Consider the following 25,128-nt stretch of genomic DNA (forward strand, 5'->3'; position numbering starts at 1 on the left):
TGAGGCACTTGAAGTAGTAGATGAGTTTTTCTATTTGGGGAGCAAAATAACTGATGATGGTTGAAGTAGGAAGGATATAAAATTTAGATCGGCAATGGCAAGGAAATTGTTTCTGTAGAAGGAAAATCTGTGAACATAGAGTATAGATGTGTCAGGAAGTCTTTTCTGAAAGTATTTGAATGGAGTGTAGCCCTGTATGGATGTGAAACGTGGACGATAAATAGCTTAGACAAGAGAATAGAAACTTTCGAATTGTGGTGCTAGAGAAGAATGTCGAAGAATAGATGGGTAGATATTGTAAATAATGAGGAGGTACTGAATAGAATTGGGGAGAAGATGAATTTGTGGCACAACTTATCTAGGAGAAGGTGTTGGTTGGTGGGACATGGTCTGAGGCGTCAAAGGGTCACTAATTTGGTATTGGAGGGCAGCGTGGAGGATGAAAATTGTAGGGGGAGATAAAGAGATGAATACACTAAGCAGAGTCAGAAGGATGTAGGGTGCAGAAGTTACTTGGAAATAAAGAAGCTTGCACAGGATAGAGTAGCACGGAGGCCTGCATCAAACCAGTCTCTGGACTGAAGACCACAACAACACCAACAACACGCGTTTTTAAATCAGCTGAAATAACTTCTTGTGCGTATACCTTCCACAGACATCAGAAGCTTTGTATGTAGATAGATACTTCAGACTCCTGTGTAGTTGTCTGGTGTCATAACATTAATGGTCTGTCACATTCTGACTACTCATCTGAATCACCTATTTCTTCCACGTCAGTTTCTCCTCTTCTTTTATAAAGCATCGTTCGTAAATGTCTTGAGCACATTTGATGGATATATTACACAATTATAGATATGTTAATAAAACGTATTTTTTACAGACATAACTGCTTCATTTTTAAAGTAAGGTTCAAGAGACAATGAAACTTTCATACAATTAAATATGTTTCTTTCACAAAAAGGTGAAGTGTGTATTTTCTCTTTATCTTGCATTTTTCCGCAACTGTTTATATTTAATGGTAAGTTGGAAATTTGTCTTTTCTAGATTTTTTGTTGTGCTTATGACCTTATTTTGCAAAGGCCTTAGAGTTACATAAGCCATGTATCTGACCTTTTATCCTGCACTTAACAAAGTTACGTCACCACTGTATAGGTTTTATTTCTACAAAGTATAATTTTCATGTAGATCGCTTTAATTTTTCCTACTTTCGTTTCCTGTTAAATTTCATTAACAGTCTGCCAATATCCGTTCTTTGTCCATTAATATAATTTTTAAGAAACTTAAACTGTTGACGTCCCATCCCACCCCTTCCAGTCTTGTGCTTCTTACTTTTAGCGATAAAATACAGTATGTGCCGATTTATAAACTGCTTTTTCGCTCTCACCTTCGCTATATATATTGCACTCTGTTATCCATCAGCACTTTCATTTTACATTCCATTATCCTGAAATAACGCCAACACTTATACTTAGTCTGTTTCGTCTGAGAATTTATTCATTTCATACTGTGCTGAATTTTCGTCCGCCTGTTTATTTAAATATTTGTGTAGCCATATACGTTCTATACAGAGTCTCCCCTTAATGTTGCGATGAACTTCGAGTTGTTGTAGAGGGTGGCTTGAGGAACAAAGCGAGGACAAGAACCCGTGCCTGGAAACGTCATCCAATGACGCTACAGGGCGTCGAAGTTCAGGCTCCGGCGCCTTCCGTTAGGTCACCCCATCGGCAGCAAACGAGACATTGCTCGCTGACAGACCTTAGGCAGAACTTCTCGCAATGTTGTTTGCTATTCAGTGATAACGACTGACTGCCACGATCGTCAGTGGAGAACATGGAGCTATATGCTGCGTAGGCAGGCCTTGTCTTCTACGAATGCGATTCTCTGTTGGCTCGTTGTAAGACAGTTATGGACACTGGTTTCCATCTGCAGTTTATTTTTGTACTGTACACCGAAAAACATTGGAGCATCACATTAATAGGAGACAAGGCCTATCTGCGCAGCAGTTAGCTCCATCTTCTCCACAGGCGATCGTGGTAATCAGTCACGATCACTGAGTAGCAAAAAACATTGCGATACTTTCCGCCTACGGTCCGTCACACTTGCCGCCGAAGAGATGGCCTAGCGATATCCGCCAGAGCCTATAATTTCGGCGCTCTGTAGCGTCGTTGAAAGACGTTTGTGGACACGGGTTCTTATCTCCTCTTTGTTCCTCAAGACACCCTCCACAATACCCTCGTAGTTTGCTGCACCATTTCTGGGACAGCATGTGTACAGTGTTGTCTTCTATAGCTTTCTCCAAGTATCACTTTACATTTTAAAAAATGGTGTTCCCAGCGTGCTTCTGGAGTCCTTCTTATATCAGCCTCGTATCTCATTTGCTTCTCAAACAAGTGTTCTCAGCATGCTTTTAAAATCTATATTGTAACAGTCTCTCTGTTCTCTCATTTTACGAAAAAGGTATCCTCAGCATGCTTTTAAAATCCACTCTGTAACAGCCTGTTCTCTCCCTCCTTTCTTTTCTGCAATACAACTTCTCCTGTAATTCTGCCTTTCTTTCTTTCGCCTACTACAACATTTTAATCTTCTAATACCGCTGAAAGTTCATTCATCCTCCCATATTTTATTAATTCCACAATTTACTCTTATACATGGTGTTTCACAATTTCTGTTACACGCTTCTAGGGGTTGTAGAGGAATCTACGTAGATAAAGTACGAGAAACCGGTGTCCGAAAATGAACCGTCTGGATGTAAAATAAATTTGAAGACCCGAACATTATCCCATGCCACACAGTGGAGACAATGACTTCTGACATGCTTGTTCTCCAGGAGTCTTTCTGCGTGACGAAGGACGTTCTTTCCAAAGTCAAGAGAGTGGCCCATCCGTCGAGCACCACAGCCACCCCTCCTAGCTGTGAATGTACCAGTTTCTCGTCGCTGTTGTTGTAGTCGGACGAGAATTGTAATTGGTGTCATATTTTTAAGAGGGACTGACAACGACTCCCTCTTTTCAGTTCGTGCGGGTACAGTGTAGCGGCAAATTATAAAGTGATCTGGTTTTCAAACTTATCTTGCACCCAAATAGTACATTTCCCGGACATGGATTCCTTACCAAAATATTATCTATTGTACAACACCTAGAAACCTGTTACAACAGTTGCGAAACGTCCTGCATGTGCCAATGTACATTTCGAAGTCAAAGTTTCATCATCACGTCTTCAGTTTTTGTGTAAGAACCAACATTATTATGACAACGTGCCAATAATTTGAGAAATTATTGTGGAATATACAGGGCGAGTCACTAACTATTGTCACCAAGAATAACTCCAAAAGTATAAGAGCTGAAACGTTTGGGGGACAAAAATTGCATGGGACAACGGGGCGATAATATGACTTTGGTTTTTTGTTGCCAGATGGGGTCGTTTTTAAATGGGATGCTATAGATTGGTACTTATTTTCTGAAAGCGGCTATCGAGACGAATCCAAAGATGTGTAACAGTAAGGTCTTTGAAGGTCAACGGAGGTCACAAAAATGGCATCACGTCCATTTACAGAAGGTGTTCGAAGTGATGACCATTGGTATCAATGCAGTGCTGCAAACGTCTTCCATGGATTGAGTGGTATTCCTTAACACTTCGGCACTTATCGAACCACATGCTCTGACAATTCTCTCTCGCATATCTTCAGGTGTAGTTGGAACTTCTTTATAAACAATGTCTTGTACGAATCCCCACAACAACAAAATCCAGAGGCTTCAAGTCTGGCGAACGAGCAGGCCACGACACGTCTCCTTCGCGTCCAATCCTATCCATTGATCTGGGAATTGTCTTCGCAACTCATTTCTAGCCATCAGCGTAAAATGTGCCGGATACCCATCGTGTTGATACCAAATCCTGTTCCTTGTTCCTAAAGGTATTTCTTCCTATAAAAGACATAATGTTTCTTGCGGGAATGTGGTGTACTTCCTACCATTAAGATTTCATTCGATGAAATAGGGGCCTATAATTCTGTCCTCCAGAATCCCACACCATACAATCACCGACCACGGTTTTTGGCGTGTAACTTTCCACAGCAATCTATTTTCAGTTGCCCAGTAATACATTAACATTTCCATGGTTCGTGAATGTAGCCTCGTTAGTAAATAAAAACAAATTAATAAATGTGTCATCTCTCTGAATCTGAAGTTGAGCCCATCGGCAGAATTAAGCGTGACGCATACAATCGGTACCAGTTAATTCTTGGTGGAGACTGATATGGTAAGAATGATATTTATGGCGATGCAAAACATGAACAAGAAAAAAATGGTTCAAATGGCTCTAAGCACTATGGGACTTAACATCTGAGGTCATCTGTCCCCTAAACTTTGCCATTTATGCTTCCGATGCGTTAAAAATCCAGTTATTCTCACTTTATCATAGCCATATTTAAATGTACGACGTGTAGGGTGAATACGTTGAGGATATCATTCAGCATATAAGTCTTTAGCTCTCACTGAATTTCGTTGACGTTCTCCGTAAATGAGAAGCATATCGACTTGTTCTTCGAAGAAATACATGACTCACATTCGCTTGATTCGACGATACTATTCTTACCGTTCCTATTAATGTTGTATTGCGAAACCGTCGAATGGTGTTTAAATGTCAATGGCGCGTTAGATGAATACGCCGCATTCTGCGAATATTTACTGTTTGCACGATATACGAGGGAGAACTGTCAGAGCACGTGCTTTGATAAGTGACGAAGTGAGGAGGAGTACCATTCAATCCGTGATAAGATGATTTCAGCACTGCATTGATACCTTCTGTAAATGGACGTTCATGGCACTTTTGTGACCTTCTTTGACCTTCAAAGACCTTACTATTACACATCATTGGATTCGTCTCAATAGTCGCTATCAGAAAATTACCAAACTATAGCACCCCATTTAAAAAACGAAGTTGACCTTCATATCTCTGACGGAACTCCACCTAGCAACAAAAACTAACGTCCTATTATGGCCCCCCTTGTCCTATTGAACATTTGTTCCACAAACTTTTCCGCTACTATCATCCTTTCGGGGTTACTCTAGGTGGCAATAGTTAGTGACTCACCCTGTATACAGAAGTACAGAAAAACATAGTTGAAATTTCAAAGAGTAAGTTACACACGTCGTCCTATGATAAGGCCATTGCGCACCAAGAATGGCGAATCGTCAGAAAAAAGTGCATGATCTAGATTTCCCGGAGATACAGCTCTGCTGCGATACAGATAGCAGGTGTTTCACAGTGAGGTAGTGAAATGGCACGCCAGCTGGAAAGGTGCTCCTGTACTGAAGAACGTGGAACGGGCGATTCTTGTGCGTAAATCATCTAAACTACACATTGATTCACCTGGAAATTCTGCCTGTGTATGGACGAAATGCAATCTTGTGTCCAGCTGTAGTGCAAACAGCTTGAACGAGGCCGCAAAGGCGTGGGTGGTGCTAATCAGGAGGAAACGCCACTGATATCAACCACAGACGACTATCGGAAAACTGATTCCCAGCAGTCTCAGATTTTCCACCGCTGAAGACGTACACAAAGCGGTTCTTGGATGGTGCCGTGATCAAGGAGCAGATTTCTATTGTCGAGGAACTGCACATTCGGTAGAGTGTTCCGACCATTTTGTAAAGAAGCTTCATGACGTGCCTAATATAGTGTAGAGCCCCCGCGAGCACCCAGAAGTGCCGGAACACGACGTGATCTGGGCTCGACTAATGTCTGAAGTAGTGCTGGAGGGAATTCACACCGTGAGTCCTGTAGGGCTGCTCAAAAACCCGTAAGAGTACAAGGAGGTGGTAATCTCTTCTGAAAAGCACGTTTCAAGGTATCCCAGATATGCTTAATAATGTTCACGTCTGGTGAGTTTAGTGTTGAGCGGAAGTGCTTAAACTCAGAAGCGTGTTTCTGGAGCTACTCTCCAGCAATTCTGGACGTGCGGGCTGTCGCATTGTCCCGCTGGATTTGTCTAAGTCCGTCGGAATGCACAATGGACATGATTGGGTGCAGGTGATCAGACAGGATGCTTACGTACTTGTCACCTGTCAGAGTCGTATCTAGACATATCAGGGGTTCCATACCGCTCCAACTGCATACGCCCCACACCATTTAAGGGCCTCCACAACTTTAAGAGTCCTCTGCTGACACGCAGGGTGCATGGATTCAAGAGGTTGTCTTCACACCCGTTCACGTCCACCCGTTCAATACAATTTGAAACGAGACTCGTCCGACCAGGCAACATGTTTCCAGTCATCAACAGTCGAATGCCGGTGTTGACAGGGCTCAGAGTTTGTATCGTGCAGTCATCAAGGGGACACGAGCGGGCCTTAGTCTCCGAAAGCCCATATCGATGCTGCTTCGTTGAATGGTTCGCACGCTGTCACTTGTTGATGGCCCAGCATTGAAATGTGCAGCAATTTGCGGAAGAGTTGCAGCTTTGTCACGCTGAACAATTCTCTTCATTCGTCGTTGGTCCCGTAGTTGCAAGATCTTTTTCCGACAGCAGCAACGTCGGGAATTTGATGTTTTACCGCATTCCTGATATTCACGGTGAAATGGTCGTACGGGAAAATCCCCACTTCGTGGCTACCTCGGAGATGCTGTGTGCCACCGCTCGTGCGTCGACGTTCAAACTCTTTTAAGTCTTGATACCCTGCCATTGTAGCAACAGTAAACGATCTAACAACTGCGACAGACATTGGTATTCTTATATAGACGTTTCCGACCGCAGCGCCATATTCTGCCTGTTTACATAACTGTATATTTGAATACGCTTACCTATGCCAGTTTCTTTGGCGCTTCAGTGTTTATTCACCCAAAATTTCACAAATTACAGTTAAGAATTCACTATATCTCCCATAGACACCCGTTCCTGATATGTTGACATCGTAATGCAGGTACGTACCTAAAAACCGAAGCCCTGGTGGAGAAGCTGTGACTTAGATATATATATCTGCAAAATTAAAACGCTGTAAAAGATAGTAGACGGATTTTATTATACGTAACTTTATTCCTTCGACCTGGAAGTTAAAACTTCTTGACTACGCACCGTAATTATCACAGATAGTTGATGTAAATATTTTTATTTTTGCAGGAAGATATCCTGGCGAGCAAGATAGACAGCATCAACCACTTGGACAGCGTGGAGAATCTGCAGAAGGCGTCGCTGTACGACAAGCCCAAGTTCAACATCCCAGTGGACGGGGAGGTGGACGAGGTGCTGGTGGTGAAGGACCTGAACGTGCCCACGCCGCTGCTGCCCCCAGAGGCCCCGGCAGTCACCGCTAGCACCGGCGCCGGCAGCATGGCGCTGGCGCTCGCCGCCTCTGCAGACAAGATGTCCGATGCCTTCCTGTCGGGGGCCAAGGACGAGCTGGCGCCCATCAAGATGGCCACCGGCGACGACTCCTGCTCAGCGTCCGCCGCCGGCGCAGGTGAGGAGGACTCGAACCGCTTCGCCCCGGAGGGCGACGACACGGAGGAGACGGAGAAATTCGCGCTGGAGCGTCGCGAGAAGGACGAGGTGCCGCGCAAGAAGGAGAAGATGGAGGAGATCAACTACAGCGTCAAGAAGGGCGGTGGCCAGGTGGACAGCCACCAGACCGCGGGGGCGGCCGCGGGGGCCGTGGTGCGGCGGCGCGGCGGCGACGCCGTGGGCGGGGGCGGCGGGGGCAGCAGTCGCAACATCTCCCACAGGAGGTCCGTGCCGGCTGCCAAGAAGAAGTCGTCCCCGGAGATACTCGGTGAGCCTCTATAACTAACTACTTGTCATACGAGTGCACAAATCCACGCTCAGGAGCAGACTCAGTAACGTAGAGTCACACCATATGTCAACGTAACGTTAGGCACTGTCACCGTCAAATGCATGTGCGCTAATGGTGTTGATTATTTTGTGGACCGCAGCTCGATAATGTACGAGGGAAAGTCAATTAGTATCTGCAATCAATTTTTACAAGAAGAGTACATAATTTTATTGGTGTCATTTTCCAACATTGTCACCCTTCTTTTCAATGCACTTGGCCAATAGTTGCATCCTTTCCAGTACCATCTGAAAAGAAGATTTTTGGCAGGGCAGCAAGTCACGTATGCACCGATCGTTCACCTGTTGATTATAGCTGAATCAACTGCATCTTAAAGTATCTTTTTGTAGACTAATCTGGATATGATTTGCCACACCATCAATAGACACTTGTCTGTTATTGAGGCCGAAGGCACGGACTTATTCAATATTGATATCAGTTGTGACTGCAGCTGAACGCCCCGCTCTTTCATCATCATTCACGTCCATCCACTGGTAGACACTTAGCTATGACAACACATTGTCCCTGTAATGTTCTCAGTGTCTTCTATGTATTGCCGTTCCTAGTACACCTTCAGACCATAAGAAACGGATTGCGAAACGTTGTTGTTCTATGGTGCAAACAGAGAATGGTGCGGCCGTCTTTACGTCGCAACAGCGCAAAGAGGACGTGTGATAATGTCGCAACCTACCACAGGCGAAGACACCAGGGCCACCTAGAGGCTGGTGAGCACAAAAAGCCGTAGAGACAATTAGAGCAAAATTGCAGGTGCTTATTTACTTCCGTTCGAAAATGTTAGTAAAAAACCACCACAGCTGTACTTCAAATGCGTTTATTCCGCCACAAACGGTTTGGTTCTAAATGGACTTCTTCATGTAACATCAATAATTCACGAACAGTCTTCGTAACTAATTCTAACAAAGTGGCAGAATAGTTCTAATAGTATGAATCAAAACTAAGTACCCGCCTAAGGCTATAAGTCACATGCTGGAACACAATGAACACACTGAATCACTTCATCTTCCATCTGGCAAAACAACAGCCGTAAGGCTTGATGTCACGTGAAGAAGTCCATTTAGAACCAAACCGTTTGTGGCGCAATAAACGCATTTGAAATAGAGCTGTGTAGGTTTTTTTATTAACATTTTCGAAAGTAAGTCAATAAGCACCAGCAATTTTTACTGAACAGAACTTCCAAACATCTCGCTCAGCTTGCTATCTATAGTGAGAGTGAGGTTATCAGATACCATCCGTGAAGCAAAAAGCTGAAATACAGATTTAGAATTACGGAACTAGCAATGATACTGCTTACTAATGGCCAAAGCAAATTTCATAACAGATGTTCTTGACAAAAGTTGTGAGGAAATTTTCTACAGCGTTGAGGAATGAAAATATAAAAAAGTGTTTTCCAAACATTTCAAAACATCCACGTTTATCTGATAGAGAAAATATATACAAACAGAAGAAAACAATATTTAGAAGACAATAACTAGTCCCTTTTTACGTTAGCTACTTTCCTAGGAACCATACATAGCCAAAAATAACTGCTTTTCTGATTCGATAGAGTAGACTTTCATTGTTCAAAAAAAGTTTTTCATTAAAATTATCTTCTCAATTTATGTTCTGTTCCTATTTACGCACAATTATAGGCTTTTTCTTTCTTTTGTTAATTAATACTTAAATCATTTTAGCTCTCAGCTCTCATGGTGTATTTTGTCGTGTATTATCTAAGCTGACGGGAGGGAAGGCTTTGGACTACTGAGGGACTTACCCTCAATTTTAGGCAATGACAAAATAGTAGCAAGTAAATTGTTGACATTTTTATAACGTTAGGATTCCAGCTCAATTTAATTGGACAATGATTTTAATGTGTTTTAGGGTGGCTGGCTAATCCTATTAGCTTCCCGAGCAGCTAGCCATCTGAATGCCATCCACTGTTTTATCAATACTGTTAAAGTATGATAGCGGTATGAATCGATCTACTGGAGATTGTATGTGACATTTTTATTGCTGCATTTTAGTTATATGGCATTTTCTTTTCGTTTAAACAAGAGTATACACCAGTATGCTATTGTGAAAGGGCGATGATGACCACACTATTTAGCACCGAACCATTTTCAGTCCATCCGTCCATCACCATCAACTGCTTGACATCTTTCGTGGAAGAACACTTACAGGAAAAAATCCTACGCAGTGGGTCACAAAAATAAAGCAAATAAAAAATAAAGATTCAGAAAACAAGAAAGAACAAAATCCCATACAATAACACGAGGGAGCGCCGCGAGAACACTCCGACTCACAATGTGAGCAGACCACTCCATAATCTGCCAACCCCATACCCCCAGCCATCAAAGTCGATGCAAAAACTTTCTTCCGAGAAACCACCCGTATCGTAATTTTAAACGTACTGCGGGATTTTTTAAGTTTCTTTCCACAAAAGTAAATCAACTCTTAATTGCAATTTTTTCTCGTGTGAGAGTAACTGTGTCATGGTGTATAAATGGATCTTCCAGGAGTGAATCAGATTTGAAGTCTGTCACTCCGAACCCTCTCATTCAGTCACTTTTTTATCAGTTTTCCCACTGGTTTGATGCAGCCGACCACGAATTCCTCTCCTGTGCCAATCTCTTCAGCTCAAAGTAGTCCTTGCAACCTACGTCCTCAATTATTTGGTGGATGAATGCCAATCTATGTTTTCCTCTAAAGGTTTTACCCTCTACAGCTCCCTCTAGTACCATGGAAGTTATTCCTTCATGTCTTAACAGATGTCCTTTTATTCCTTACCTCATCAGGCCGCCTAACTTTCAACATTCTTCTGCAGCACCACAGCACAAAAGCTTAAATTCTCTTCTGTTCCAGTTTTTCCAGAGTCCATGTGTCACTACCAAACAATGTTGTTTTCTAAACGTACTTTCTAAGAAATTTATTCCTCAAATTAAGGACTATGTTTGATATCAGTAGATTTCTCTTGACCAGGAATGCCCTTTTAGCTAGCGCTAGTCTGCTTTTGATGTCCTCCTTGCTCCGACAGTTATGGGTTATTTTGTGCCAAGGTAGCAGAATTACTTAACTTCATTTACTCGCGATCATCAATCCTGGTAATTTTCTCGCTGTTCTCATTTCTGCTGCTTCTTATTGTTTCTTTGATATAAAAAAATGGTTCAAATGGCTCTGAGCACTATGGGACTCAACTTCTGAGGTCATTAGTCCCCTAGAACTTAGAACTAGTTAAACCTAACTAACCTAAGGACATCACAAACATCCATGCCCGAGGCAGGATTCGAACCTGCGACCGTAGCGGTCTTGCGGTTCCAGACTGCAGCGCCTTTAACCGCACGGCCACTTCGGCCGGCGTTTCTTTGATATACTCGCAATTCATATTCAGTACTCATTACACTGTTCATTCCATTCATCGGATCTTGTAATTCTTCTTCACTTTCACTGAGGACACATCTTCATCTACACCGAAAACCCGCAATGCACCTTAGGGCGGGTGACGGAGGGTACCCCATACCGCTGCAGTCATTTCCTTTGCTGTTCCATTCCCAAACAGAACGAGGGAAAAACGAAAGTATATATCCCTCCGTATGAGACCTAATTTCTCGTAATTTATCTTCATAGTCCTTACGCGCAGCCGGCCGGTGTGGCCGTGCGGTCTAGGCGCTTCAGTCTGGAACCGCGTGACCGCTCCGGTCGCAGGTTCGAATCCTGCCTCGGGCATGGATGTGTGTGATGTCCTTAGGTTAGTTAGGTTTAAGTAGTTCTAAGTTCTAGGGGACTGATGACCACAGATGTTAAGTCCCATAGTGCTCAGAGCCATTTGAACCATTTCTGAACCTTACGCGCAGTGTTTGTTTGGAGGAAGCAGAATCGTTCCGCAATCAGCTTCAAATGCTGGTTCTCTAAATATTTTCCATAGTGTTTGTTCCTCGTAAAGAACAGTGCCTTCCCTCTAGGTATTCCCGTTTGAGCTCCCGAAGCATCTCCATAACACTTACGTGTTGTTCGAAGCTACCAGTAACAAATCTAGCAGCATACCTCTGAATTGCTTCGATATCTTCCGTTAATCCGACCTGGTACAGATCCCAAACACTCGAGCAGTACTCAAAGATAGGTCGCAGCAGTGTCCTATATCCAGTCTTTGCAGATGAACCACTCTGTCTTAGAATTCTCTCCATAAACCGAAGTCGACCAATCACCTTTCCCCCTGCAACCCTTACATGCTGATTCCCTTTCATATCGCTTTCCAACGTTACGGCCAGATATTTAAACGACGTGACTGTCATGCAGGACACTATTAACGCTGTATCAGAACATTACGGGTTTTTTTCCCTACACATCATCAGTAGCAATGTCATCTGCGAATTTTAATTCCACTCTTGAACTTTTATTTCCGTAATTGCTTCTTCCATATATAGACTGAACAGAACGGATGAAAGACTAAATATCTGCTTTACACACGCTTTATCCGAGCACTTCGTTCTTCCGTCACAGTTTTATCATTTTCTTTTTCAGTTTCTCTGTAGTTATCATCTTGTTTTACCAGTCACAGAAGGAGAAACTGTTCAATCTCACAATTCTTCTTGTTCAGCTTCTGCTTCTTCTTCGTCTTCTTGTCGAATCGTACTTTCTCTCAAGCACCCTGGCACTCTGACAAATGAGCTGTAGACAGTGACCGTAGGGGCCGAACCAACCGTGGTTTGAAAAAATGAATAAATAAAAAATTTAAAAAAGGAAAATGGATCTGATGCCTGCGTTTTATTCAAAATTCTTGTTCTGATTAACTTTTAGCCATTGCAATTTTTCGCAATATTGCACTTGACGTTGGTCACACGGCCGAAATTTCAATAGTGTCTTTTGTGAAGTATACAATTTCTGACAAAAAAGTGACCTATCCGAAAGTCATGGTCGGATGTTGATGTAACTTCAAACACGTACACTCCGTTGTCGGGTACGCAAATTATTATAGCTGCAATTTTCTATGACATACAGAGCGGCCACTACAGCGCGTTAGTGTTGTTCGTGTTTAGTGTTGCTACCAGCCTTGCTAGGCTATACAAGGAGCGCGAATAGCGTCAGATGCCGCGCACTCGTGCGAGACGGCGTTATCGGCACCTGACAGAGACTGAAAGGGGCCTGAATGTGAGTCTCCATTTGGCCGACTGGTTGAATCGTGCAACATCCAGTTTTATGGAGTATTGGGTTGTGACAGTAGCCCTATGTTGGGATGCATGGGAAAATGAGGCCACACACACACACACACACACACACACTCGTCAAGGTTCCAGTCGACGTCATCTGACCACCACAAGGAGGATAACCGTAATGTGCACCAAGCACACCGTAACTCCTCTACATCTGCATTTGTGATCGGAGAACAAGTAATGGACTCCTGTGCCACTCTGTGGCATTCCGCACCATTGGTCGGAGACTAGCAGCAGCGGGACTACAGAATGTCCACCTCGTAAGTAGGCTGCCGCTAACACCGAAACACAAATGCCTGCGTGCTGAGTGGTGCTTTGACTGGGAGGTATGGACTGCTGATGAACAGCGTCGCATTGTGTTCAGCGACGAGTCGCAGTTCTCCACGCTCCGGATAGTCGGCGAATATGGCAGCGACCTAGGGAGACGTCCGGTTCTTCCGTTATTTTCGAGAGGCACTGTGGCATTGCTCTTGGCGTCATGGTGTGGGGAGTAATCTCATTTGCATTTTAAGGGGACGCCTAGAAGTGAAATTTAACGGCCAACGTTACGTCACGGATACCCACTTACCTCTCGTACAACAGTACTGTGGTGCCACTTTTCAACAGGACGCAGCTCTGTCAGTCGTCGCCCACGTGTCTATGAACTGTCTGCGTATTGTTGAGGTCCTCCCGTGGCCAGCAAGATCCCAAGACCAGTCCGCGATAGATGTGGGACCAGATCGGACGTCACCGTCCCAGCACTAGTATCTACGGTAACAAGGACCGGTAACAACAGTTGTGGGGCAGCTTGCTTCGGGAGAGGATACGACGACTGCGTGACGCCTTTCTCTGTCGAATCAGTGCACGCATTCAGGCTAGAGAAGTGCAGCGTCATACTGACACGTGGGATCATACTGCCAAATTTGTAAATTTAACTCACTGACATGTCACATACACTCTCAGACCGTGAAGTTTCATTTAGTTTACTCTTCCCCTTCTGGATGCTTCACTATTTTTGTCAGGAAGCGTAATTTTACAGTCAAAGGCCACCACCACGTCTGAAAAATTGTTCTTCGTTTTCAGATTTGCCTATTTTCAGATGGAAATATTAACTTCATGGAAGATGAGCATTACTGTACGAAACTGGTCAACACCTACATAAAAACGTTCTGCTGAATGGTTGATGTCTTAATTCATTCTGTTACATCAAGTGTCAGCATAGCTTCTCCCCCTTCTTCATACTAAAAAATATCAACGATGCATAGTAAAAACAGTCGGAAGAGCCTTCGCCAACATGTGGCTACGACCCTACATGTATCAAAGAAAAAAAAAAGAGACTTCCACTTATATCGTAAAATATGGACTAAGCTCAGCAGAATAAAAACAAAGCACAGCAAATGTGCTGATTCGTTACACCAGCGAGGTAGGGCAGCTTCACCGGAATGTCGAATTCGTGCCAAAAGACAAACCATGTAGCAACGCTTTATTCATCAAGTGCCTCCTATCACATACAGAATATGAAAATGGATACGGTATGGCTGAAGCCGTTTATAACTGCTATCATATCATGTAACTTTATAACGTAAAAGGAAGAGCGCGTCACTCACTCTTCTCTGTAGAGAGTATGTCGTTTCAGTAAAATCTTTGTTCTCACTTAACAGACTGCCGTTGTACAGTCGACAAATTTCTTTTCCCGCGGTGTACGCTGTCTGCTTTGTAGTTTTCCCTTCCATCAAATATTTCTTCGGAAATTACAGGACAGGCTAACATAAAGCTAAACGCCAACCACCCACTTAAAACACCTGATGCGCTTACCTCCTGATATCATTCTCTCTTCACGCTTGCCTCCTGTTTGAGAACTAGCACAGTTTTCATACTGGTTTCATACCAGTTTTCATCTGGTCCCACATAAATAAGTCCCATAGAATCTACCAGACCATGACTGACTTCAAAAGTTGCACTTACTCTATGAAAAGCTTACAGAATGAGAACTAGCGGGTATTACTGTTTTATGTTTTAAAGAAGCGTGTTTGTAGTTAAATATCTCTTCCACCAAGATAGAACTCGTACTAATGATGACGCCACCGGTATACATATTCCTGTTCTAGAGAAAACTTTTTTAAATTAATTTTCGTGCTTGTGCATTAATATATTCTCCGCACCTTTCAAAGGAAAGCCGCAATCCTTTCTGATTCTGCTTCTTGCAAAGAACACCTCTGTTTACTCGGTGATATCACAATACTGGGTGTGCATTGCTTTAGTGGAACGCTACCTACAAATTCTTTATGCATTGACAGCCCATACATTATAAGCACGCACTGTGAAAAGCTATGTTAATTGCGACACTCTTTCTTTCAGGTACCTTCACACATGTTGAATGTTGCGTATCTCGTCTGAAGACTCTTGGCGGTAGATTACTACACGTTTTTAAAGGTCTCATCTAGCAACTAAGCATTGCTTTCGCGACATGTATTTACAATGCTTGGAAATATATGTAGCTATAAAATGCACTGTGTGGTGAATTTTTTTGAATTTATGTAATAATTCCTGATACAAGTTTTTGAATTGGACACTGCTTCGGAAACATGCGTGCTAACCTAACCCAGTAATCTTACCGCGGAAAAGGGACGTTCCGGTTGAGGTGGAATCCGAACCACGTGTAGTTACCGGCGAATTCTCACATCATTTGGAAGTGAAGGCTATGTTGAAGGGAGCTTAAAATACGCTGACGAAAAAAAAAAAAAGATCACTACACCAAAAAATAATTAATGTGGAGTAATGAAATATCGGGAATAGAATCGTCTAGGTAATATATTCTACTGATTAACATTACAAGATCACAACTTGATATATCCACGAGATATGGTGGTAAATTAATAACAGGTGTAACCGCCACAGTGTTGAATGCAAGCATGCAAACGTGCGTGCATTGTCCTGTACAGGTGCCGGATGTCAGTTTGTGTGATGAAGTTCGCCACGTGGTGTGGCCGAGTGGTTCTAGGCGCTTCAGTCTAGAACCGCGCGACCGCTACAGTCGCAGGTTCGAATCCTGCCTCGGGTATGGATGTGTGTGATGTCCTTAGGTTAGTTAGGTTTAAGTAAGTTCAAAGTTCTAGGGGACTGCTGACCTCAGATGTTAAGTCCCATAGTGCTCAGAGCTATTTGAACCATTTTTTTGGGATATAGTTCCATGCGTGTTGCACTTGGTCGGTCAATACAGGGACGGTTAATGGTTTTTGTGGATGACGCTGGAGTTGTCATCCGATGAAGTGCCATATGTGCTCGACTGGAATTAGATGTCGTGATCGAGTACGCCAAGGCAACACGTCGACACTCTGTATAGCATGTTGGGTTACAACAGCGGTACGTGGGCGAGCGTTACACTGTTGGAACACACGGAATGTTGATCATGAGTGGCAGTACCACAGGTCGAATCGCCTGACTGACGTGCAAATTTGCAGTCAAAGTGTGTGGGATAATCACGACTGTGCTCAAGTTGTACGGAATCGCACCCCCAGACCATAGCTGCGGGTGTAGGTCCATTGTGTCTAGCACCTGCCGGCACGGTAGCTCAGCCTGTTCGGTCAGAGGACTAGCTGCCATCTGTAATAAAAAAACTGAGTTAATGGATCATCAACGAACTGAAACGGGTGTGTTTCGACGTCCGCCCAGAGCAGATACAACGAGCGAAAACGAACAAAATGAGATAAAAAAAAGTGGTTAGCGCGTGGGAATGCGATACGAAAAAAAAGCACCAGACAGGATGGTTGCAGGTCCTTAACTGGTCTCCTCTTAACTAACACAAGGCCAAAACGGACACAGAAGCAGAACCTGCTTTCATCATAAAACCCAACAGAACTCCACCCTTCCCCGCCAATGAGCTCTCGTTTGAGACCACGGAAGTCGCAAATGGCGGTGGTTTATCGTCGTGGAATGGACGCTACAGGGCTTGTGACTCTGAGGTGTCCTTGAATTAACCAATTTGCAACAATTCATTACGTCACTGTGGTGCCAACTGGGTACGACTAAACTGTGACTATCGCCACCAATGCTGTGTGACACGCAACGTTATAGTCTCAGTTTATCAATTCACCATATTTATTAAGAATGCAGTAATTATTTAGTTCGTTCAGTATTGATTAGCACTGCCCCTATAACACCTGAAAAGTAGCAGTTTGACATGTGCATGCGCCAAAAAGACTATAGTGCTGGCCACCGTCAACACATGTCTTGTTGATTGCCGTAGGCGGCGCATTGCAGTAGCACTTCTTCCGGCTTGTAAATAAGTGGTGAACATCGATAAGACGAAGTAGAATCAATCATGGGCTACAGTGTACAGCGTGGTTTCTCTAGAGGGAAGGTGCTTCATGCATCCACAAAAGGTTAATAGCCGTATGGAGGGAAACAGAGCAAGTCTAAGACCCGTGTTTCATGGAGTATCAGAGTTCAGAGAATGTGCTGAGAAACGCAAAAGCACTGGAGGTCCAGCAGCTGCACGAAAACCAAACAACGCTCAGCGTGTCAATGAGTCGATAACGGAGCAATGGCGAATTACATTTGATGAACTAGAGAACGCAACAGGTCTGTCATCGACGAGGATTTGAAGATGAAAAAGGTGCATGCACAATGGGTGTCCCATTCCCTCACAACTGCTCAGAACAATTGCTCAGAAACAGAAGCGTTTGGAAATATAGCAACAGTTACTGCGACAATACAGTGCAGATCCAGCGGAATTATTTGAGCGTCACGTCACCGTCGGTGAGTCATGTTTCTTCCAAACGACTGCAGAAAAGAAACGGCAGTCTCTGGACTGGAAGCAGAGTGGAAGCACATTGGGAGCGCAAGTCCCAAGAAGCCACGGCCGGTACTGTTCGTGCAGAAAAAAATGGCAACTGCGTTCTGGGGTCAAGAAGGTGTACTACCGTTGGACTGGCTGCCTCCCAGTAAGACCCTCGACAGTCATCGGTACTGCAGTTCGCTGCACCAACTCCGCCGGCGCCTTCAACAGAGCCGCCATGGAAAATCGGCTCGTGGCGTTCTGCTCCAACACGACAACGCGCAGCCACAAGCCCCTTGCCAGACCATTCCCACCGTTCGTGAACTAGAGTTTACTGTGCTGCCACATCCTCTATATTCGCCGCATCTCGTTCTTAGCGAATATGCCCTTCTCGAAGCAATTAAAGAGGTCATGCGGGGTAAGGAGTTCACCACCAGTGACGAACTTCATGCCATTGCCCACCAGTGGCGTCGGGATACCCCCAAAGAGTGATTTGCTACATAAATACGGAATAAATGTTAATTAATCCAAACCCTCAGCTGCCGCCAGATATTGTTGATATACCTCAACGAGGGGCGGCTGAAAATGTGTGCCCCGACCGGGACTCGAACCCGGGATCTCCTGCTTACATGGCAGACGCTCTATCCATCTGAGCCACAGAAGACACAGATGAGTAGCGCCACTGCAGGGACTTATCCCTTGCACTCTCCCCGTGAGACCCACATTCCCAACTGTCCACAATCTACATTCGTAATGTTCCTTATAGATATTTGCCCATAGACTCATTACTCGTGCCAACTAAGGTGATGATTCCCGTAAGAGTTCGGGCAACCTCTGCGTATTCGCACAGGCGAAGGTCAATGGCCGGATAGCCTTTAACTATATATGAAGATAGTAGCTGTTCTCGAAAGAACAGATACCATTGATGTCCGTGCAGCTTCTCTAGAATAAATAATTAATCCAAACCCTCAGCTGCCGACAGGTGTTGTTAATATACCTCAATGGGGACAGCTGAAAATGTGTGCCCCGGTCGGGACTCGAACCTGGGATCTCCTGCTTACCTGGCAGACTCTCTATAAGCCTTTTGAGGAGTACGAACGTAAAACACCCAAGTCCACTTAGACACAAAAGCCTAAACAACGCAGTTCACATGTTCGTAAGGCCATTCCAGGAGTGCTGGCTTTCAGAACGTCGTCCAAGAAGCAGACACTCGTAGACCACTGTATAGCTCTGTGACTCGCACAGACAACTCGATTGCAAGTCACCGTCGCTCTAAGTACCCGACGAGTGGAAGGATAGAGTCACACTCTAGTTTCGTGTCTGTAAAGTGGGGGAGAGGGGGCGGGGGCACGTTGGCGCCACCGGGCAGAGTCGTCCCCGTTCATGAGCCTGATTGTTAACACATTGTGGGTACACTGATAACGTGTGCTGAGCAGGTAACCGTACAGATATGGGTGTGTCGCAAGAGATCAAACTGCACATTGGATACATCAGTATTTGTCAGGCAAAACTGCCCCATTTTCTGTTCGAAAAAAAAGAAAAAAGAAATAATAAGGTAGCTGACGAAGCCTGTGAGGTAGCGCTCGACTCGGAGCTAACCCAGTTCGAGTCCTGGTGGTGGGTGAAATTTTCGCTGTCAGTAGTTGGCCAGCAAGAGGAGGAGATATGGCGGCAAAAAGTTTCTGGTCATACTAGACAACAGTAAAAATGAAATTGGGATGAACTAAATGTTTGTTAACTATATCGACCACGCAGATGACGAAAGCGACGAATTAACTTTCGTTTCCAAGTTAAAGGGGTGTGGATTTAATTATATTTTACTAGCAATCTTTGTTAATCTCTCCCAATATTGGCTTCCCGCTCATGGTAGACAGAATGGTGAAGCTTGAGGCAACACTAGCTGTGTGTATTTTGTCGCTTATTTTAGCCCGGGCTCGTAGTAAAGGGGAAGGGGAAGAGGAAGGGAGGAGCACAGCATGTTTCATTTAAGCGTGGTTTCAGTCTGTTACAAACTGTGTTCCATTCGTGTGCTAGAAGAACGTGTTACTGAAATGTATTTAGCAAGTATGGTCATTGTCATTCCTGTGATTCAATATGCCTCCCAAATACGCAGAGAGGGCTGACAATGTTCGCTACATTTGCGGACAGACTGCACTGAAATCGCAAAGGAGGCAAAATAACGTCATATATTGGGAAGGCGTACAGACTGTACTTTTGCTGTGAAATCGGGGACTAGGACGAGTCCTGAACTCCTCATGCACGTTGCATATCTTGTGTCTCGAGTCTTCATTCGTGGTTGAATCGTAAACGATCTTCCATGGGTTTTGTTATACACACTATCTGGCGAGAACAGTCAAACCACGTGAATCGTAGTTACGTTTGTAGGACAACTCCATTAACACATAGTATTTCCAAGAAGAAAATATCTTCGTTGACATATTCTGACATTCCGTCGACAACGCGATCAATGCTTCACGGACACGGACAGCCTGTTCCTGTCCCGCCTGACTGGATAATGTCGAGGGCGGTAGTGAAATTAGTGATCCTGATTTTGGGAGTAGCGACGAGTGTACAAAAATTCACAAAATAACACAGTGTGAACTCAACGACCTAGCAAGAGATATGGAATTGCCGAAAGGTAAAGCAGAACTGTTGGCGTCAAAACAACAGTGGAATTGTCTTGATAAGACGGTCAACATGACTGTGTTCCGTAACCGCTGTAAGTCATTCTTCCATTTTTCGAAAATGAAAAGAACTTCATATTTGCAGCTATGGGCACTGACTATAAAAGTGATGGAGGTTGTCCAGCTCCTCCAAAATAAGTCTCAAGTGTGTGCTACTGCATAATGCCAACGTGTTGTCATCAATTCCGATTGGGTATGCACGTTACATGAAAGAAACATATTATAACAACAAACAGTTTTTACCGCGGCTGAGGTATGACAAATTTAAATGGCAGATTTCTTGGGATCTGAAAGTTGCAGCCATATTACTCGGCCTGCAACACGGATGCTCCGAATTCTGTTGCTTTGTATGCCTCTGCGATAGCCGCACCAAAGCCGTTCATCTTAAAAAGAAAGATTGGCCTAAGCGTTAATCACTTGAACTAGGATCTTACGTTGTTATGCACCAAGCAAGTTTGGAATTCAAGAACGTAATTCTCCCTGTTCTTCATATAAAATTGGGCCTAATGAAAAAATTCGTCAAGGCCATGGACAAAACTGGGGAAACACTTCTCTATTTTCACGAGAGATTTTCGCGTCTTATTGGGACGAAAATAAAAGAGGAGACTTTTCCCAGACACGCAAACTGTACAAAGATGAGCATTTCAGCATCAACCTGACAGGTGATGAAAAGTTAGCTTAATATGCCTCCGTTAAAATTTCAACGAAAAGTATGAGGGCAGAAAACTACAAGCATCTTGTGACAAACCTTCTGCACTGCTACTGGGGTGCAAAATGTGCTTAAAGTTACATTTCCTAGAATCCCACTTGGACTTCTTTCCTGACAACTGTGGTGCTGTAACCGACAAGCACGGAGAACTCTTCCACCAGCAAATTTCCGACATGATAATGAGATTCCATGGAAAGTGGATTGCATCACTGTCAGTCGATTATACACTACTGGCCATTAAAATTGCTACACCAAGAAGAAATGCAGATGATAAAAGGGTATTCATTGGACAAATATATTATACTAGAACTGACATGTGATTGCATTTTCACGCAATTTGGGTGCATAGATCCTGAGAAATCAGTACCCAGAACAACCACCTCTGACCGCAATAACGGCCTTGATACGCCTGGGCATTGAGTCAAACAGAGCTTGGATGGCGTGTACAGGTACAGCTGCCCATGCAGATTCAACACGATACCACAGTTCATCAAGAGTAGTTACTGGCGTATTGTGACGATCCAGTTGCTCGGCCACCATTGACCAGACGTTTTAAATTGGTGAGAGATCTGGAGAATGTGCTGGCCAGGGCAGCAGTCGAACGTTTTCTGTATCCATAAAGGCCCGTACAGGACCTGCAACATGCGGTCGTGCATTATCCTGCTGAAATGTAGGATTTCGCAGGGATCGAATGAAGGGTAGAGCCACGAGTCGTAACACATCTGAAATGTAACGTCCACTGTTCAAAGTGCCGTCAATGCGAACAAGAGGTGACCGTGATGTGTAACCAATGGCACCCCATACCATCACGCCGGGTGATACGCCAGTATGGCGACGACGAATACATGCTTCCAACGTGCGTTCACCGCGATGTCGCCAAACACGGATGCGACCATCATGATGCTGTAAACAGAACCTGAATTCATCCGAAAAAATGACGTTTTGCCATTCGTACACCCAGGTTCGACGTTGAGTACACCATCGCAGGCGCTCCTGTCTGTGATTCAGCGTCAAGAGTAACCGCAGCCATGGTCTCCGAGCTGATAGTACACGCTGCTGCAGATGTCGTCGAACTGTTCGTGCAGATGGTTGTTGTCTTGCAAACGTCCCCATCTGTTGACTCAGGGATCGAGACGTGGCTGCAGGATCCGTTACAGACATGCGGATAAGATGACTTTCATCTCGACTGCTAGTGATACGAGGCCGTTGGGATCCAGCACTGCTTTCCGTATTACCCTCCTGAACCCACCGATTCCATATTCTGCTAACAGCCATTGGATCTCGACTAACGCGAGCAGCAATGTCGCAATACGATAAACCGCAATCGTGATAGGCTACAATCCGACCTTTATAAAAGTCGGAAACGTGATGGTACGCATTTCCCCTCCTTATACGAGGCATCACAACAACGTTTCACCAGGCAACGCCAGTCTACTGCTGTTTGTGTATGAGAAATCGGTTGGAAATTTTCCTCATGTCAGCACGTTGTAGGTGTCGCCACCGGCGGCAACCTTGTGTGAATGCTCTGAAAAGCTAATCATTTGCATATCACAGCATCTTCTTCCTGTCGGTTAAATTTCGCGCCTGTAGCACGTCATCTTCGTTGTGTAGCAATTTAAAGGCCAGTAGTGTAGCTGGGCACTAATTAGGGAAACACCAGCAGACAAATACAAACGTTAGGCATAGCGGCTGGGCCTTTAATGACCTTCCTTTGACACCAAAGTGAATACAGGCATAAGCCTATATACGCGATAACGTAAAGTTATCATAAGTTCAAAACGGCAACTAATCTTGCATTTCCATTTTCGTTTTTTGTTGGCCTGTGTCAGCAGCCTTTTCTCCAATGTCCTGAATTAAATTCCAAACCTCTCCACAGTGTCTCATGAAGTGAGGGCATGTGGCACTGTTGATGGTGATCCATCCGTCGGATGGGAACGTAATCTCAACGGCCCCCCACGATGCTTTTTGAGAGGAGTAAGCTATGTGCCAGCACTGGGTTTCACCCTCTACCTTCCCTTCCCCCATAACAACACGAACCCAGCACTACACTGTACAGGCGGTCATCACAGTCATCCACATGACACAGAAACACACTTGACACTTCATAACAGGTCGGAGGAAGGCAACGGCAAACCACCTCCACTTGTACCTTGCCTTCAGCGGCGGTGCAGGAGTCCTCCGTCTTCTTCTCATCTTCTTCTCCTAAGCTCATTTCCCGAATGTAGGACTATTTATTATACTTGGTGTATACTAAACAATGGTATTTGCAATTAGGGAGACATATACCGACTAATACCTACAGTCGAGAAAATATTTATTACCATATAATTTGTCTCGTTTACGACCGCTTTACGCAAAAAAGACAAATTTTCCAGGAAAACAGAACATGACATCCACAGTAAAACTGTACGTTTCTACACTCAACAGCTCATTCCAATTGCTCGCATTATCCGTAAAACTTCAACCGCGGTTTCTTTCCGGTCTGTATCTAACAATGCATTCCCTGCAATTCCAGAACTGCACTAAATAATGGCATTCCCACATTTGGCAGATGGACTAAAATAATGAGCTTCTGTCAACTTCCCTCTGTGCGGTTGAGCGTTCTTCCGCAAACAAAAGTTCTCTTGTCAACAAATGATTAAGTCCTTATTTTAGAAATTTGCTTAAACATGTTGTATACAGTCAAAGCGCTCTAACAGTTGACATTGCTGCCGAAACACCGATAGCTGTCATTGTTTAGCAACCCGCATTCGCCAATGCAGGGTAGGCAGTGTCCAAACAGCCACACATTCACATCACACGCACACTGCCACGCTGGCGCTACCTGCAGCCGTAACGCGCACAAATCCAGTGCCCTGTAACAGCTCTCGGCTCGTTTGGACAGCCCGATACCGGCCGCGGCGGCTCGTAACGACCTATGGCCCGCTATCTGCACAGAGTCGCCACCCGCGGCTGACCTCTACACACACGGGCAGCGTTTACTGCCGGTCGCATTTACTGCCGGTCGTCGCATCCTACTGTCTATACTCGGAAGTAATATCAACAGCGCGCACTGATTCAACGCTTCGTTTATCTGCGTCCTGCTTTCCTGTCCAGAGCAAAGTCTGCGTCAATCGGTAGCACACTCCTAGTTGGACGATATGTCGAGTTATGTTAAAATTACCTGCAGCTAGTCAGAAAAGTTCGTATGGGTTGGTTCGTTGGTTTGGGGTATAAAGGGACAAAATTATAGGATCATTAGTAAATTCTTCCTCGAGCAAACAAGGCTCAAGTTAAAACAAGTCCCAAAACCAGCCGGAGAAAGGAAAAGGGCGGAAAACTAACGGGGAACCACAAGGGAAGAGAAAACGAAAGGAGCTAACCAAAAGAGGCAAACGAACACTCAAAGGAAGGTATTAAAATAATACAGCAGATGACCGAGGCTGGCTGATCACAAGAATAAAGAAAGGATGAGCCAGCCACTCTGCAACACACTAAAATCTCCAGCCTAAAAGAGAAGGCAAGATGAACTTACATAGAGACAAGAAGAACATCGAGGCAAACAAACAGCAAAGAAGAGTTAAACGGAGGGCGGGTGGAGAACTGGGAGAGAAGGCCAGACGCGCACCCTTAGATTGTGTGATAAAAAAATGTAAAAAAAATGGTTCAAATGGCTCTGAGCACTATGGGACTTAACATCTGAGGTCATCAGTGCCCTAGAACTTAGAACTACTTAAACCTAACTAACCTAAGGACATCACACACATCCATGCCCGAGGGAGCATTCGAACCTGCGACCGTAGCAGCAGCGCGGTTCCGGACAGAAGCGCCTAGAACCGTTCCATAACTTCAAACACTGCTACAGAAATGGAAGTCGTAAGATGCGAAATTTCAAACAATTCATCAACTTGACGATGCACAGCCACTGCGGAATCAGTCCGAAAATTTGCAGATGAGATAAAGAAATTTATCCAGTCGTTCA

General features: G+C 44.4%; 1 protein-coding gene across 6 annotated transcripts in view; it reads left to right on the top strand.

Moving 5' to 3' along the window:
* LOC126457360 (schwannomin-interacting protein 1 homolog) overlaps nucleotides 1-25,128 on the top strand; it is a 1,975,729-nt gene that overhangs the window by 1,514,710 nt on the left and 435,891 nt on the right. For all 6 annotated transcript variants that reach the window (XM_050093596.1, XM_050093598.1, XM_050093593.1 and 3 more), the window contains one exon: nucleotides 7,109-7,757. In XM_050093596.1, coding sequence (XP_049949553.1) covers nucleotides 7,109-7,757 — 649 coding nt within the window. The remainder of the gene's footprint in view (nucleotides 1-7,108; nucleotides 7,758-25,128) is intronic.

The sequence above is a fragment of the Schistocerca serialis genome, chromosome 2 (genome assembly GCF_023864345.2).
Source record: "Schistocerca serialis cubense isolate TAMUIC-IGC-003099 chromosome 2, iqSchSeri2.2, whole genome shotgun sequence".
Taxonomy (NCBI): domain Eukaryota; kingdom Metazoa; phylum Arthropoda; class Insecta; order Orthoptera; family Acrididae; genus Schistocerca; species Schistocerca serialis.